The sequence below is a fragment of the Arachis ipaensis genome, chromosome B02 (genome assembly GCF_000816755.2).
Source record: "Arachis ipaensis cultivar K30076 chromosome B02, Araip1.1, whole genome shotgun sequence".
In the NCBI taxonomy this organism is placed as follows: Eukaryota; Viridiplantae; Streptophyta; class Magnoliopsida; order Fabales; family Fabaceae; genus Arachis; species Arachis ipaensis.
In genome coordinates this window covers 59,509,613-59,528,092 of record NC_029786.2, presented here as the reverse complement: position 1 = coordinate 59,528,092, position 18,480 = coordinate 59,509,613, and the positions used below count along the sequence as shown (strand labels likewise).

Sequence of the window (18,480 nt, the reverse complement as noted above, 5' to 3'; positions counted from 1 at the left end):
CAAGCTGCAAATATCTCACTGGAGATGGCAGACAAATCAATGACAAAAGTATATGGCTTAGTAGAGGATGTCTTAGTGAAGGTTGAAAACCTTTACATCCTTGCAAACTTCATAATCTTAGATACTGGGAAAGATGAGGATGAGTCCATCATCCTTGGAAGACCTTTCCAAGCCACTGTGACGAGCGGATTTCGGCCAGTAAAAAATTTTATAAAAATAATCACGTTGTAAGTATAGTTTCTAAACCAGCAAAAAATCCTTTCTTACAAAAACTTATTTGTCACTAAAGCAAACCCAATAAAATTGATAACCGAAGTATTTAAACCTCGGGTCGTCTCTCAAGGAATTGCAGGAAAGTATGATTTATTATTGGTTATGGAAAAAGGTATATTGTTGGGTTTTTGAAATATGGAACAAGGAAATAAATTAACACTAAAGTAAATTAATTATCATGAAAACCATTGCAAGGTATAAGAACTGGAAATCCCATCCTAGTTATTCTTATCAAGTGTGATGAGAATTGTTTATTGCTCCCACTTAGTTAACCCTTACTAAATAAAGAAAAGTCAAGTGGACTAATCAATTTGATTCCTCAAGTCCTGGTCAACTCCTATGGAAAGACTAGCTTTAGAGAAATCCAAATCAATCAGCAAATTCTAATTTTCAATCAACAGCTGAGTTTGATAACTTATGTGTCACCAATTACTCAACCCAAGCAAAGGGAGAGAAATCTAAATTAAATTAAAGGCATTAATAACATAAGTTAAAGAAAGCAATCATAAATCTGAAATACCTCAAATTGTATTAAATAGAAAATGAAATTAACATGGAGTTCATAAACCAATATTGAGAAAATAAACAAACCAAAGTAATAGAATAATTAAAATTAGAAGAGAACATAAATTAAAGGAACATTGAACCTGGAATTGAGAAGAAACAATCCTAAAACTAAGAGAAATCCTAAATCCTAAAACCTAGAGAGAGGAGAGAGCCTCTCTCTCTAGAAAACTACATCTAAAACCTCAAATTGTGTATATTGAATGAATGATTGAATGAATGAGAAGATAGGAAGAAACACGAGCAATACGTACGTGTCATACCATATACAGTCATACCATATACAGTCACGCGTCCGTGTCATCCATGCGCGCGCATCGCTACCATTTCCTTCAAAACTTCATTTTCGCGTGTTCCTTCCACTTTTGCATGTTTCCTTTTTGTCCTCTAAGCCATTCCTGCCCTATAAAGCCTGAAAACACTTAACACACAGATCACGGCATCGAATGGTAATAAAGGATAATTAAAATTAACATTTTTAAGGCCTAGGAAACATGTTTTCACATATATCACAGAATAAGAAAGGAATTGTAAAACCATGCAAATTATATGAATAAGTGGGTGAAGAATTGATAAAAACCACTCAATTAAACACAAGATAAATCATAAAATAGTGGTTTATCACACTGCCAATGCTATCATTGAAGTAGCAAAGGGAGAACTGATTTTACAACTAGGGGAGGAGCACATCTTGTTCAAGATGCCTCACCCCAACTCTCCTTCTGAGAAAAAAGAGATAAATGTGCAACACTTAGTGTTCCAACCATCTCTCTCAGTGCAAAGCTTTATGAAGCCCCCAGACACTAATTCTATGTTTGGTGTTGGGCAGCCATCAATAAGCACTGAGACCAATGGTACTAAGAAGAAAGTATTTAAAGGCTGCAGGGACAAAAAGATCCCCACTAAAGGCCTCTCATCTGGCACGAGAGTTGTCTTCTCCAAGAAACCAGTCATACCATATACAGTGAGTCGCATCCTGTCTCTAGAGCATGTAGAACTCATCCATGAGAAGATAGGAAGAAAGTTCACTGTAAGGGGTGAAATTCTGATCCCATATCATTCTCTATAAGGAGCTAACCGTCAATCTAGTGATGTTAAAGAAGCACTTGTTGGGAGGCAACCCAACCATAGTTATTATTTATGTTTTTCTTGATTATTTTCTTTAGGATCATGATCATGTGCATTAGTCAGAACACAGACAGAAACGTTCAGAAGCAGAAACAGAATACCCTGGAGTACATGTCTTGCTGGCATTGAACGCCAGACAAGAAGGCAAGAGTGGGCGTTCAACTCCCAACAGAGACAGAAGACCTAGCATTGAATGACAGAAAGGAGGTCCCTCCTGGGCGTTCAACGCCTTGAGTCGAGCAGCAAGCTGGCATTAAACGCCAGCTATGGAGCATGAGATGGGCGTTCAAAACCCATAAGGGGGCAAGGAATTTGAATTCCCTTGCCTCTCAGGACCAGTGGGTCCCACAACATCTTCACCTACCCCGCCTTCTTCTCTCTTTTTTTTACACTTTCCATCACACTCTTCCCTATAAACCCTCAACAAATCACATCCATACCTCTTCCCCAAAACCATCATAACTTCCACCAACCCTCACCCACTAATATTTCCCCCCCACTAATTGGAAGCCCTATAAATACCCCCATCATTCCACTTATCCCACACACTACTCATACACCTTTAGCCCTCACTTGGCCGAATTGCTCTTCTCCCTCCATCTCCATCTATTTTCTTCTTCTTCTACTCTATTCTTCTGTTTTGTTTATTTTTTCTCCAGGACGAGCAAAGTTTTAAGTTGGTGTTGGAAAAGCCTTGCTTTGGAGAATTAAGTTCCAACATGGGACAACTAAAGGTGGAGCACCAAGAGCACTCTATCATTCTCCATGAGATTAGAGAAGATCAAAGAGCTATGAGGGAGGAGCAACAAAGGCAAGGAAGAGACATAAAGGAGCTCAAGAGCACCATTGGTTCTTCAAGAGGAGGAAGACGCCACCCTCACTAAGGTGGACCCGTTCCTTAATCTCCTTGTCTATTTATTTTTTCTATTTTCGTTCTCTATGCTTTATGTTGTATTCATGTTTGTGTCTTTATTACATGATCGTTAGTGTTTAAGTTTCTATGCCTTAAAGCTATGAATGTCCTATGAATCCATCACCTGTCTTAAATGAAAAATGTTTTAACCGCAAAAGAACAAGAAGTACATGATTTCGAATTCATCCTTGAAATTAGTTTAATTATTTTGATGTGGTGACAATACTTTTTGTTTTCTGAATGAATGCTTGAACAGTGCATATGTCTTTTGAATTTGTTGTTTATGAATGTTAAAATAGTTGGCTCTTGAAAGAATAATGAAAAAGGAGAAATGTTACTGATAATCTGAAAAATCATAAAATTGATTCTTGAAGTAAGAAAAAGTAGTAAAAAACAAGGCTTACGAAAAAAAATGGCGAAAATAAAAGAAAAAAGAAAGAAAGAAAGAAAAAGAAAAAGCAAGCAGAAAAAGCCAAGAGCTCTTTAAACCAAAAGGCAAGAGCAAAAAGCCAATAACCCTTTAAACTAAAAGGCAGGGGTAAAAAGGATCCAAGGCTTTGAACATTAATGGATAGGAGGGCCTAAAGGAATAAAATCTTGGCCTAAGCGGCTAAACCAAGCTGTCCCTAACCATGTGCTTGTGGCGTGAAGGTGTCAAGTGAAGAGCTTGAGACTGAGCGGTTAAAGTCGTGATCCAAAGCAAAAAGAGTGTGCTTAAGAACCCTGGACACCTCTAATTGGGGACTCTAGCAAAGCTGAGTCACAATCTGAAAAGGTTCACCCAGTTATGTGTCTGTGGCATTTATGTATCTGGTGGTAATACTGGAAAACAAAGTGCTTAGGGCCACGACCAAAACTCATAAAGTAGCTGTGTTCAAGAATCAACATACTAAACTAGGAGAATCAATAACACTATCTAAATTCTGAGTTCCTATAGATGCCAATCATTCTGAACTTCAAAGGATAAAGTGAGATGCCAAAACTGTTCAGAGGCAAAAAGCTACAAGTCCCGCTCATCTAATTGGAGCTAAGTCTCATTGATATTTTAGAATTTATAGTATATTCTCTTCTTTTTATCCTATTTGATTTTTAGTTGCTTGGGGACAAGCAACAATTTAAGTTTGGTATTGTGATGAGCGGATAATTTATAAGCTTTTTGGCATTGTTTTTAGGTAGTTTTTAGTATGATTTAGCTCATTTTTAGTATATTTTTATTAGTTTTTAAATAAAAATCACATTTCTGGACTTTACTATGAGTTTGTGTGTTTTTCTGTGATTTCAGATATTTTCTGGCTAAAATTGAGGGACCTGAGCAAAAATCTGATTCAGAGGCTGAAAAAGGACTACAGATGCTGTTGGATTCTGACCTCCCTGCACTCGAGATGGATTTTCTGGAGTTACAGAAACCCAATTGGCGTGCTCTCAATTGCGTTGGAAAGTAGACATCCAGGGCTTTCCAACAATATATAATAGTCCATACTTTTCTCAAGTTTTGACGACGCAAACTGGCGTTTAAACGCCAACTTCCTGCCCTATTCTGGCGTTAAATGCCAGAACTGAGTTACAAGCTGGAGTTAAACGCCCAAACTGGCACCAAAGCTGGCGTTTAACTCCAAGAAAAGTTTCTACATGTGAAAGCTTCGATGCTCAGCCCAAGCACACACCAAGTGGGCCCGGAAGTGGATTTCTGCATCATTTACTCATTTCTGTAACCCTAGGTTACTAGTCTAGTATATAAACTACTTTTAGAGATTTATTTTATGTTTTTTGTACATCTTTTGACCATTGTACACGTTTGAGAGGCTGGCCTCACGGCCATGCCTAGACCTTTCACTTATGTATTTTCTACGGTGGAGTTTCTACACCCCATAGATTAAGGTGTGGAGTTCTGCTGTTATTCATGAATTAATGCAAAGCACTATTATTTTTCTATTCAATTCAAGATTATTCTTATTCCAAGATATTCACTCGCACTTCAACCTGTTGAATGTGATGATCCGTGACACTCATCATCATTCTCACCTATGAACGTGTGCCTGACAACTACTTCCGTTCTATCTGCAATAGCTTGAGTGTGTATCTCTTAGCCTCCTGGTTCACGATCAGAGTATTCATGGTATAGGCTAGAATTATTGCCGGCCATTCCTGAGATCTAGAAAGTCCAAACCTTGTCTGTGGTATTCCGAGTAGGATTTGGGAAGGGATGACTATGACGAGCTTCAAACTCGTGAGTGTTGGGCGTAGTGACAGACGCAAAAGGATCAATGGATCCTATTCCAACATGATCGAGAATCGACAGATGATTAGCCGTGCGGTGACAGCGCATTTGGACCATTTTCACTGAGAGGACGGACGGTAGCCATTGACAACGGTGATCCCCCAACATACAGCTTGCCATGGAAAGGAGTATGCCTGATTGGATGAAAGCAATAGGAAAGCAGAGGTTCAGAAGCAATAAGCATCTCCATACGCTTATCTGAAATTCTCACCAATGAATTACATAAGTATCTCTATCTTATTTTATATTTTATTTATATTTTAATTATCAAAACCTCATAACCATTTGAATCTGCTTGACTGAGATTTATAAGAATGACCATAGCTTGCTTCAAGCCGACAATCTCTGTGGGATCGACCCTTACTCACGTAAGGTTTATTACTTGGACGACCCAGTGAACTTGCTGGTTAGTTGTGCGGAGTTGTGAAGAAGAATTGAGATTATGAACGTGCGTACCAAGTTTTTGGCGCCGTTGCAATCACAATTTTGTGCACCAGATATCTGTATAAAATACATGATATTCACCATAACATTTCAGAATTTATCTTCTCACAAAAACACCTTTTAGTTCTTCAAATGAGATTGTGAATGAAAACAATATCTAATGAATTTTCACAAATAAATTTCACTCCTTTAGATATTTGTAACGAAATTTGACCAAAATAATATACTTTTAATATGACTCTATCATCCATTTTTTTCTCATATGAACGTAAATTTTATTGTATTTTTTTTAAGCACTAACGAAAAGCATAGTTCTAGAGGGCTGAGGGAAGAAGAAGGAGAAGAAGAAGAAAAAGAGAGATATGCCAACTCGGTACGAGTTACACATACATATATAAAACAAATTGGTTGGTACAATTTCTATTGACACATTCAAAAAATATATAATATTAAGTAAATCGGACGCCATCACATTCAGGTCTAGCACCTCGAATCTCCATAACAAGGCATAACACATACAATATGCATATCGAAAAAAATGAGCCCCAATTCAGTTGCTGTTTATTTTTTCAAATGAAAAGATCATTTTTATCTTTAAAAAAAGACATTGCGACCTCTAATAAAATTACTTTAGAATAATCCTTCTCTGTTAAAAATCCATTAAATAATAACATAAATTAATTTTGTAGAAATTTTATTTGTAATTTGTTGGATTTCAAATCTTCTACAAACTACTAATAAGTTTATTTTTAAAAATTCTTTTACTTGTGGTGGTTAAATAGAGAAGAACCATTGTCAAAAGTGATATCACAAGAAAAAAATAATTACAATACGAAAATCTTTTAAAAATGAAAAATAGTATCGCAAAAAATATGAGAGAAGAGAATGGTGATGTTGATGGTGTTGCTGTCGATGTTGACAGTGGTAGAGGAGATAATAATAACGATAAGATATGATTGCGTAATTAAAACAACTAGAATGAGACCCGCGCTATGCGCGGACGGTAAATTAATGATAGTATATAATAAATATTAAAAATGACTATATTTTGTAGAATTAAATTAAATATGTGTAAACTAAAGTTAAATTTGGAAGGTGTTTTGTTTAAAATAATTTGTAGTACAAAAGATTTGGATGTTAAAGTTTTACAAAGTGACATTTTTATTTGGTAGTTTGATTTTTGTATTTGTTTTAGTGGATGGATTTAGTCTTCTTATGTGGCGCTCGTCCTCCTTTTTCTTTATTGGTTATTGTTAGAATTGTTGCTTTTTTCTTTCTGTCGAGGTTCTTGTGAAGGCATGCTCTTTATGAATTGTTGAGTTGTATGCACTTTCTATTATGTTGTTTGTTCCATCTTTGTATATATGTTTTTCTTCCGAAGATGTGTCTTGAATTTGTATGGTTTTCTTTCTTCTTAATCTCTTGATGTACTTTTCCAATGACATCTACAATAAAAAGAACAAAAATGTGTAGATTTTATTTTTAATAAGTTATTTTTAATAAGAATAATTGAAATAGTATAAAATGAAATTACTTGTTAGTATTTTTCTTTAACCCACTCTGTCAGACAATGTCTCAAGTGATGCAAATTCAAAATAATCTTGGAAAATGTTCAAAAACTGGATCTTTAATTTCTTTCGAAACAATTGTGAGTAAAAAGTTTGCTTTCATTATACCTTTAATTGGCCTATACAAATTATTTGTATCTTCTATTTTTAAATTTGTATAGTATAGACTTTTCCTTCCCTGGCGTGTTAGTAAATCATAGTTCATAATTAGTTAAAAAAGAATAATGAATAGCATATTAAAAGAAGTATAATTTTAACGATATTAAAATACAATTATATATAAAGTATTATAAAATAATATAAAAAGTATAAAAAACAAAAATAATTAAAGTATTTTTTCGTAAATTCAATTTAAAAATATAATAAATATGTTTGTTTTGTACCTTTTCATCTAATATAATCTTTTTTAAGCAAAGAGACTCTTCTTCATTTGTGGGTGTTAATGTTTCCCATAGATGAATCACGCGAACTTTGATAAACTAATTGTCTTTTTGTTTGGTAATATTGTCCAAAGAATGATGCTGCATTGAGTAAGTTTGAGATGTGTAGTTTAAAAATAAATTTTTTGTGCTAAATTTGATATCATTTGAAGGAATAGTAATAAGAGACTTATATAAGTAGTTTAAATAGTATGGAATTTGAATATTTGTAACGTAAAATTTATTATGATTAATAATATTATTATTACATTTGTAATATGAATGTTTATTATATTTAATGAGTTATTTATAGAAATTAATAAATTAATTATTGGAGTTATAAATTTATTGTATTGTTTATAACGGTGAGATATAATAAATATATGGATGTGGAATCAATGTCTTTGTAGGTTAGAAATTTGATTACAATTTTTTGTATTTTTTTTTTTTTGCTGATTTGAAAATAATAGTTGATTTGGCAAAAATTGAGTAGTTGGTTCTAATATTTTGTCAAGTAAGCGATGTTGCTGACATGACATTAGTAGAAAGAAAAAGATGTTTTAAAAGTAATGTGAATAAACTTATGTATCTACTTTTATATATTAAGAATAGATAGAAGTAGAAATTATAATGGTGACGAAAAAGACAATGATAATAATGATAATAGTTGGTCTTATTGTAGAAAAAAATTTTGTAGAATTTTAGATTCTCACAAATTACAATAAAAACCCTACAATATTAATTTTTGTTACTATTTAACGATTTTTTTAACAAAAGAATCTTATTGTTTCAAAATAATTTTGTTAGAAACTAAAATATTTTTTTTAATACATAGAATTATAGAAATCGCCTTATGATTAAAAAAAAGTAGATAAAAACCGAATATAGTATTTACTCTCTTCCACCATAAACATTTCCTACTTTTTATAGAGGGGAAAGGGCTTGTTATAGAAATAGACGGAGAGCATTATAGAATCTTTCTCTCTCGGGGGAAGGTACTGTATTTTATTTTAAAAAAAGGGTATGTTTAGGAAATAGAGGGGTGCAAGAGTGTAATACTTGAGGATAATGATCTAAATGATCTATAAAACATTCTATATCAATTGAGCCTTGAAAAATGAAATACCTTGAATTAGTCTCTAAAATATATAATAGTAAATTAAATTGATTTTTCTATTTGATGATAACATATTTTAAAATAATTTATACTATAAATCATTTAACTAACGAAAAGATTAATCTAACATAATTATAACTTTAAAAAACTACTTTAAAATATCTTATCTTTTGAGAACTTGAGCTTAATCTTTTAAGAACTATTTTGAATATTAATCTTTAATATTGTCATGTATTAAGGAGGGGATGGGAATGTAATCCTGAAGATCAAATTAGTCCCCAAATCTGCTGAATGTTACAAACAAAACAGAAACAATACATTGCTATATTGAGGCATTTAAGTGATACATTCCAAACTCCAATCTAAAGAACAGCACCCATGATTACAAGAATCATGATCATTGGTAACATTGACACTGTTTTGGAGAACGTTATTATATCGTACGGCAGCTTTCAGCGTGCGCAATACAGTTATTACAAAACAATAATGAAAGCAATCCTAGTCTTTCTAATTTTCCTTTTTCTAAAACATTTTCCCAATACCATCCTGCCTAGGAACAGATTCAGCAACATCCATTCGACGCCAATTGCCCACCAAAGAAGCCATCTGATCGACCTTGTCGTACAATCCAAGGAGGCCGCCTGTGTGAATGAAGAGGATCTTCCTCCCTTCCCATTTCTTTGAATTTTCAGACATATCTTTCAGCAATCCATATGCAGCCTTCCCACTGAAAGTGTTACAAGTCACAACAACCAAATAAGAAGTTTTAAGTAAAATATGCAACATTGAATGTATGTTATCTGACTAGGTTTACATTTCTGTTTAGATTTTTATTTTCTCCATATGTTTGGAATTTGTACTACTGATATTAAGGTACAGGCCAAGGAAATAAGAAATGAAGTGTTGAATAAATAGCAGCAAACTTGGTACCTTGAACATTCATGTTTTGTAACAAGCTAAAACCTTTCATTCCTCCCCTTTGTTTGTGAGTTGAGATTTTGAAGGGGAGGAGATGAAAAGGTTTGTAGTGTAAAAGTTCAAACTTTAACACTACATATCTAACCTTGTTCTCCCTTTCCCTCCAAAACTCTAACTCACAACTAAACCCTAAATGAATTCGTGAATGGTCTCGTGAGCATTATAGTGAAAATGGATTTTAATAACTAGCACCTTACCGGGCACTCCGTGTCGCAATAACTCAATAAATACAAAAACGGTTTTCTTAAGTTCAGTGGTTAAAAGTATGCATAAGGAACTTCTAAGAACCAAGTTCGACCTTGCCCCAATAACCATTTTGGAATCATCTATTATATATTACTAATTTTAAGGCCAAAATGTGCCACATGTCACTCTCTCATTGCAATTGAAATCAAATCTTTTTCTTCAAAATTAAAAAATTATAACTATCAATATAAATTTTTTTATGTTAATATCTAATTATATTTTTATATATATAGAAAAAATATTATTTTTAAATAGCAAGTATAAAAATTAATTATTTCTATTTGTGCAACAAACTTAATACCTAATCAAATATAAAAATATACACGTTAAATTCTTTTAAATTTTAGATAACGAATGTTAAAATTAAGTAAAAAAATTAAACTCTTTCATTTGAAAATAATAACTAAAAAATTTATTATTTAATTTTGTTTAAGATTCTGGTCTTTTTAGCCGACGAGAACTTTTCTCCCTTAATACCATTTTATAAAAATAGTTTAATATTATAAATTTTTCGTGTCATAATCTATAATACCAGAACTTACGTAATTTTAAAAGACTTATATTCCCGTAATAATATTACGGGTAAAAATACTAGTTTTTATAAAATTGTGAGACCAAAAGAGAGCAAATATGAGAAGGGAGCCTTTCCGACGGATAAAGACATCTAAAACGTTTTTTTTTTTTAAATATTTTTTAATAATTAAAATTTAACACATAATAGATTAAATTGTATTATTTTTGTTAAAATTAGGCCAGACAAATTAATTTGACCGAAAAATGGTGAATCCAACATATGATAAGGATTTAGAATTTTCAATATATATATATATATATGGGTATTTTAGTTTTTTTATAATAGAGATATTGTAGTCATTTTTTATAAAAAATATTAATTTTTACTTGTTCAAAATTTAATTTATTAATTTTTTGGCTAAACTGATTTGTTCGATCTAATTTCAATAAAAAAAACACGGTTTAATTGATTATATGTGTTAAATTTTAATTTTTCAAAAATATCTTTTAAAAAAAGACGTTTTTGACATCTTTATCCAAGTGGCTCCCATATGAGAAACACTAATAATTATTCCAATCCTCACAATAATAAGTATAAATATCTTTTTTTTTAAAAAAAATAGGTTGATGATTTTAATTTGTAAAACATCTTATAAGCATAAGCAACATTTTGAAGCTTATTATAGAGAGAAGCTGATTATTTCAAAATGATTAATTTTCATATGATCAATTATATAAAATATGTTGAATTCAGAACAGCTTATGAAAACAAACAAATTTTTGTACAATGGTGGCAATCATTTTTAAATCTAGGATCTCAGACATACCACCCAAAGTTCTCATCCTAATAAGTTTATGAAAACTAATCTAATCCAATACCAAACAATTCTTTAATATTAAGTATGTTTGGAACCAAAACTTTCTGGAGTTGATTTTATTTGAATTGAATTGTAAATCAAATAACATGTTTGAAATAACTGATAAAATAAGAATTCAATTGATTTGGAAATCATTTTTTATGTTTGAATTGTAAACTAATGAGAATTGAATTGGGGGAGGGTAAGATTTTACAGTGTAATCCGTTACTCTCTAATTATATATTTGTATCACACAATCTTCCGCCACTGATTAAGTGCCACTGGACACCGCCAGACTGTCACCCACCACACGGGGTAGCCCAAGGCAGTTGGGCATGTAACCTGGTGTCTGGTGTCGATAAGGCTCCCTTTTCAAACCCTTCTCTTTAATATCAAAAAGGGTAAAATTGACTTTTTACATTTTAAAAATACCACATCAATTCAATCTATCTATTTTCTATTTATAATATATAAAAACTGATACCAACCATCTCTACAATGAGTTTAAGTCATCTTTTCTTTGCTAATGATACCACATCAGCAATTCTAATGACTTGGCAAAAAATGAAAATCAACCAATCACTATTTAGTAAAATGTTTTAAAAAAATTAAAACAAAAAACTCTTATTTATTATTATTCAATTGAAACATCAAGTACTAATTAAATGCAATAAACATACATTAAAAGTGTCATAATAATAATAATTATAAAAAATTTCAGTTACAAATATTCAAATTCTACAACTTATACATATTAAGACTCTTATTACTCTTCATTTCTTAATCTCTCATACTAATTGTTAAAAATTTCTTAAATTTAATATAACATTTTTATATGTTTTTCATTCTCATTCATTTATTTTTTTAATTATTTACAAACAAAAAACTCGTAAGAAAAGACAAAGTGTAGCCATTAATGCAAATCGAAAAATGAAAAAAAAAATGAAAATACAGTTTTGTATACAGATTTTGTTTTTGATATTGGAGTAGCAACTATGTTTTTTCAAAATGTGGGTTGATGGGTGTTATTCTCAAATGTGAAACCGTTTAATTAGATAAACAAAAATCGGACCGTCCGATTTGTGAGAAGTACAGAAATCGGACCGTCCGATTTGTGAGGATACAGAAATCGGACTGAGAGATTTGTGAAATCGGACCAAGGGATTTGTGAGAGAACAAAAATCGGACCGAAGGATTTCTGTTAAAAAAAATTAAAAATTTTGAAGTATAGAAATCGGACCCTCCGATTTGTGTATCTTCCACACTTTTGAAGAACACCAAAAATTACAATGTTAAGGTATATCACCACTTTTACTTCCATATACAAAAAAAAGAGCCGTTTTGTATAACTCTAATATAAATAACCTATGTCTTTTTTAAAAATAAATAAATTCAAAATATATTTATAATATGTTCTCTAAAATATTTTTAATATAACAATTATTAAAATATACTATAAAGTATAAATAATCTATCTCTCCGCGCATTGCGCGGGTCTCACTCTAGTTCTAATAAAATCCTATAAAAAAAATGAGAGGTTTTGAGATTTGATGGAAAGTAAATCCATGGGATTTATAAATTAAATCAATCCTCAGTTTTTATGTACCAAACAAGGAATCAATTCCATTTCCAAAGGATTCCAAAAAGGTATAATTATTCAACAGGATTCGATGATGGTGTTCAACGCTTTTTAACAAGAACCATTCAGTTACTTTTCATAGAAACTAATTTTGATAAATTCATGGTTCATAGACATTTTCATAGTTCTGATGGTGTATAGCTATAATCAGAAGATGGGCTTAAGCCTCCTGAGTCCTATAAGGCTATGATCCCAAATAAAAAATTAACATCGAATTTCAATGGGAATGGATTCTTTCAATTTTTTTTTTCTCGCAATTGTTTTGTAAAGTGTGATCTTTTACCATTCAATATCTTCTCTCACATATTTTCTCTTGGTCCTACTTAACAAGAGTATGGTGAGGAATCACACTTTACAAAACAATTGAGAGAAAAAGAAATTCAGACGATCCATTCCCAATTTCAATATCACTTTCTTCATCACCAATTTGATATGACAGAACCCAGAAATTTCTAGAGGAAGTACAAATATGGCATTCTGGTTGATTGGTTCTACTTATAGAATATTATTTTTCAATCAAACAAATAATGCTTCATTAATTGGGCCAACTACGGGAACAAGGCAGAGAAAACTACTGAGCCTTGATCTACGTACCAAAAAAATGGTCATCGCATTCACTTTAATAAACCCAAATATAGCACTGTTATTATAATACCTGTATACCGGGTCTAGAACAACACCAGTAGCTGCAGCAATTTCTCTTACAAAATTAAGCTCCTCAGAGGTGTTCAATGCATAACCAAGACCCTTGGCCTGTAGATATAATTAAAGTCTAATTGTCAATCGAAAGACCAGTGTGAACATAGATTATCAAGCAAGTATTCCAAATGATAAATCTATGTATTCAGAAAACATGTGCACATTACGAGAAGTCAAGCATGCTTGCTATGTAGATGTCTCATCATTCTTTTCCCCAATAACAAGCAACAACAAATTTAAGATTTTTTTAACAAAAAGGGCAGCCCCGAAAACTAGCATCCCACATTATACATGTAATGTAGAAAGCCTAACCTAAGGCAAGAGTGATGACCGAGTCCACAGCTTGAATCTGTGACCTTAGGTAAAAATGAGACAACTTAACAGTTGCTCCAAGGCTACCGTTCAATTTATTAGAGATATATAGGAGGATTATAGGACTTTAATGTGATTAGAGCACAAGAACAAGCAGCAGCAGCAAGACCAAGGAATAGCATGCATATAGGTCTTTACTTTCTATTTTGCCACAACACTCACGTTTTGTATGTCAACAATATCTCTTGAGTTGACACCAGCATTCAGTCCATCAAGCAAGCCTTGGACAAAGTTGTGGAAGTAATCTGGATCATCGCAGACAGAAAATGCATGTACCTACAGGGAGGAGCACAGAAATGATATATGCTGGTTCCAATAATCTGATTTACTTGAATCTCATAGATGGATGACATACTCTTGCTTTCAATGTACTCAATGATGACCCCAATGATAGACCAGCAATTGTGCCTCCACTGAAAATTATGTTATGAGGTGTTAAATAGAAGAAAAACTTATCTAACCATTGATGATATCTCAATTAAAAATGTACAATGTTACGACTTAAAACTCACTCTCATTTATGAAAGTGAAAACCAATAGAGGACATAAAATTTATCACTAGATCTTGATTTACTACATAACTCATACTTCTTTTCAAGAAAGATAATTTATTTTCGTTTGGTTGCATTATGCATACTAGAATATGCTAATAAAGTAATCTAAAAGAGAATCCATTAAGAAGAAATATATGGAAAGTAACTTAGGAAAACATAAACTGATCAAGTAGACTAGAACCTGCCACAAGCTACAACAATATCATCAAACTTGATATCATTTGCCTCACTTTGAATTTGCTGCTCAATTTCCCGAATTGCCTCTATATATCCCCTAAATCAGAATTAAATCATAATAATGTAAGATAAACTAATAACGTATCTAAATCAAAAATTGTAAAACAATGTCAATGTGGCCCAAAGCTAAAATCCACTTAGACACTCACCAATTTCACAGAAATATGTTATGTACCAAGCAAATTAGAAATTAGGGACCTAACTATAATTGAGTGAACTATAGGCAAGGATGGGATTTGGTAACTAACTTGCCTAGCTGAAAAATGTGCGAGAGAGTGAGCATTATGTTATGTGAGAGTGGTGAGAACTATAAAGGGTTGTGGGAAAGGCCTGGAAAAAGTTGAGATCAGATGGTAGGACTTAGGAAAGAATCAGGTCTCTCGAATACCTAATAATTTTGGTATACCTTCCTTTTACTAAATACTAATAACAAATATTGAGAAATTGGGTGATCTCACCGATATCACTCTGTCTCCCTTGCCCTTGTATCACTGTTTCATTTTTCTACTTAATCTAGATGCCAGTTTCTTACAAAATACCTTTATATTAAAAATAATAGACAAGTAACAATTTATCGGTGTAATAGATATAGAGTTATAGACCATTTAGACAATGGTAAGAGAGCTTTGTTACCTAACGGTTTNNGGGGAGGGAGGGAAGGAGGGAGGAGGAGGAGGTGATAATGCATTGGCTTTTGGAGACTAAATTCACAACCTACCTAGACATATTAAATCATGAACAGGTAATTTAAGCAAGGGAATTCATTTAAGATACAGTAAACATGGTCAATGTTCAGCGTACAGATGCAGAAAACAAAAAGCAATGCAATATAACTAATATGTTTGGACATTAAAATACATTGAGCTTATTGGGATCAAGGGAATTGTAAAAGGGAAAAAGAAAATTACATTAGTGATTTTGTCTCACTCACCATGTTCCTAAAGAGTTTGATCCACCAACGGGAATAATATATGGCTTTCTCCCTTCCTTTATCAACTTCTCTTTTAGAACATTGGTGAGTGTCTAGGAAACAGTTTGATGGTAAATATTATGTTATTGTTTAGCAATATCTACACTAAAGTATTAAAACACAGTTGACATAAAAAAATGGCACTAAACAGCAAAAAATGTTGCTTCCTAAATAATAAATATGCCAAATCAAATCAACCAGAGAACAGGAAACTATTGTTCATTAATTAATGCCGCATGACCGTAGCAACAATTTGCAGAATGAGAGCAGATAACATGTAAATCAGGGGGAAAAAATCCAGCTAAAACCAAAATTTGGGGAAACACAGAAGCTTACAATAACCAATTATTGCAAAATACATATGGAAATAGAGGAAAAAGATAAAAATTAACACATTCGGCAAGACGTTCTACAGATATATTACAACAATGAAAACCAAGTGTGTGGCACAACATTAGCAGCAACACGTTTGCTGCATTATGGTGGAGAAATATTTCTAGATCATTCTTGTACCAAGTAAGATAGCTGTTGAAGAAATATTTACACCTTTTAGCTTTCTCAATAATGATATTTACTAATTTCAAAGCAAAAATAGCCAATAGCTAAACTTCAAAAGGAAAGCTTTCATACTTCATGGAAGTTGTATTATAAGTTTAAAACTTGGTTTCGAAGTCATTATGTCTGTCTTGGTGCGAACATGAAAAACCATAATATGAATGTCAGCAAACACATGCCAAATTAAGTGAGTTAACATACAAGAAATAAGGGAGGCAGTGAAATATGTTTTAAGAGTAAAGTAGCTTGTGAATGAATTGGTACAACAACTAAGAAAGAACAAAACAAAAACTGAGAGTGTGCTCACCACACTTCCAATTCTTCCATACTCTTCCTTTGATATAAGTTCAACATGTGCTCCTACCAAACGCTCAACCAGGAGATTGCCTACCAATCCTGGGTCTTGGTCGACAAGGGCCTGAAATTGACAAGACTTTTTTTTTTCCTTCTTTCTTCTCACTATTAATTTGAAATATCACCATAGTTTTTTTTTTCTCTTTCCTAATTTTATATGATTTCGTAGTTTTAAGTTACAGTCTGAACAGCAACTAAAGCCAATGCTGTTGCAACACTCCACAACAGCATCATAGCAACATCTGCCATCAGCTACATTTCCTTGCAATTTTCTAGAATTGCTAGAAATGCTATGTAACCGCAACTGCAATTTAAACCATTTATGATTTTGTGCATTGGTTTCACCACTTCACCAAATATTCCCATCAATAATAGGAAACAAAATGTAATTAAGGTGAATAAATTAGTGTTTTTTACCATAGAAGATTTAAGCTTGAACAATTCTAATAATAAAAGATATAAGCTAAGTTGATATAATTCTAATAATAAAAGATATAAGCTAACTTGATACTCATTAAAAATCAGGTTAATTCAATAAAATTACCCAAAACATTCGCAAAACTACCTAGCCGACTATTCATTTGGGTAGTTTTGTCGAAGTACCCCTGATCTTTGATAAGTATAAAGTTAGTTTACATGTTTAATAGTTAGAATTGTCAACAAAAATGGTAATTTGTTCAAATAAGGTGCTAGTTTTATAACCAATATTAAAAACAGGAAATTAAATTAAAAAGGAAAATAAATTCTCCAACCTTAGAAGTGCGGAGTATAAGATAACAATCAAGGTTTAAGTATTTGGCCGCCACCGCAGTGGCGCGGCAGTGGTTGCTCTGAATGCCTCCAATCGTGATTATGCAGTCAGCGCCTTGCGACACAGCATCTGCCATCAAGAATTCCAATTTCCTGACCTTGTTTCCACTCAGTTGCATTCCTGAAAGGTCGTCCCGCTATGTATATGCGAAACAACAACAACAACAACAAATCATGAAAGTAAAATTTCGAGAAATGAATCAAAACAGTCTCAGATAAACAGTCATTAGTTAAAAAGCAAGGGTTTCGAAATGAATAGTAATAGCATCTAACCTTGAGCCAGAGTTCGGTATTTGGTGGCAAATTGGGGAGGTTCCATCTGTGAATTGGCGTAGGACGCTGACGAAGATAATAATAACAAAACAGTAAAAGGGGAGAAAACAAAGATGAAGAAAGAATTAAAACAAAGATGTGTTATGATATTATTTGAATATTCAGTTACATGGGCAAGAGAGAAGACATGAGAGGGTAAAGGGTTGAGGTGGGAGGCCCAAGAAGGAGGAGTGTAAGGCTTCTTGGCGAGGAAGTCGAAGGACGACGTTGCCATTTGATGGTGGTGGGACCCACAGTGGATGAAGCTCAACGTGAGTGGCTGTTTGTGAAGGTGAAGACCAAAACGAAGGCTGTGGTTGTGTTGGGAGCAGGAAATGAATCGGCTGCAGCTGGGCATGCACAACATCTCTCTCTTCTCTCACTCCATCAGGGCTCTCGTTTTCTCGTTACTTCATCATTAATACCAATTCATACATAAAATTCTATACCGACCATCAGCGTTCCAACGGCTGCGTTTGTTTACATAGACTGGACCTGAGACAGGTACAATGACACATAAAATTGTATTTGAAAGATGAGACATACACAGAAATAATGGGCTTGTTTGGGTGAGCTTTTAAAAAAAAGATATTTTTTCGAATTATTTTTTTTTAAAAGATCTTATAGAAAAGTAAAAATAATTTTATGTTTGGATATCTCATGTAAAAAGGCTTTTTTAT

The 18,480-nt window shown here is 32.7% G+C and overlaps 1 protein-coding gene and 1 long non-coding RNA gene across 2 annotated transcripts; both read right to left on the bottom strand.

The window, feature by feature from the left end:
* On the bottom strand, positions 8,997–18,274 carry LOC107625328 (bifunctional D-cysteine desulfhydrase/1-aminocyclopropane-1-carboxylate deaminase, mitochondrial). The gene is made up of 10 exons (XM_016327948.2): positions 17,931–18,274; positions 17,762–17,827; positions 17,431–17,625; positions 16,632–16,742; positions 15,731–15,822; positions 14,744–14,836; positions 14,364–14,421; positions 14,171–14,284; positions 13,593–13,690; positions 8,997–9,431 (listed from the first exon to the last, which is right to left on the bottom strand). The coding sequence occupies exons 1-10, from the start codon at positions 18,165–18,167 to the stop codon at positions 9,227–9,229; spliced, it is 1,269 nt and encodes a 422-aa protein (XP_016183434.1). The 5' UTR covers positions 18,168–18,274; the 3' UTR covers positions 8,997–9,226.
* LOC110268854 lies at positions 9,543–10,565 on the bottom strand. The gene is made up of 2 exons (XR_002357452.1): positions 10,521–10,565; positions 9,543–10,008 (listed from the first exon to the last, which is right to left on the bottom strand). It is a non-coding gene; the product is annotated as an uncharacterized LOC110268854 (long non-coding RNA).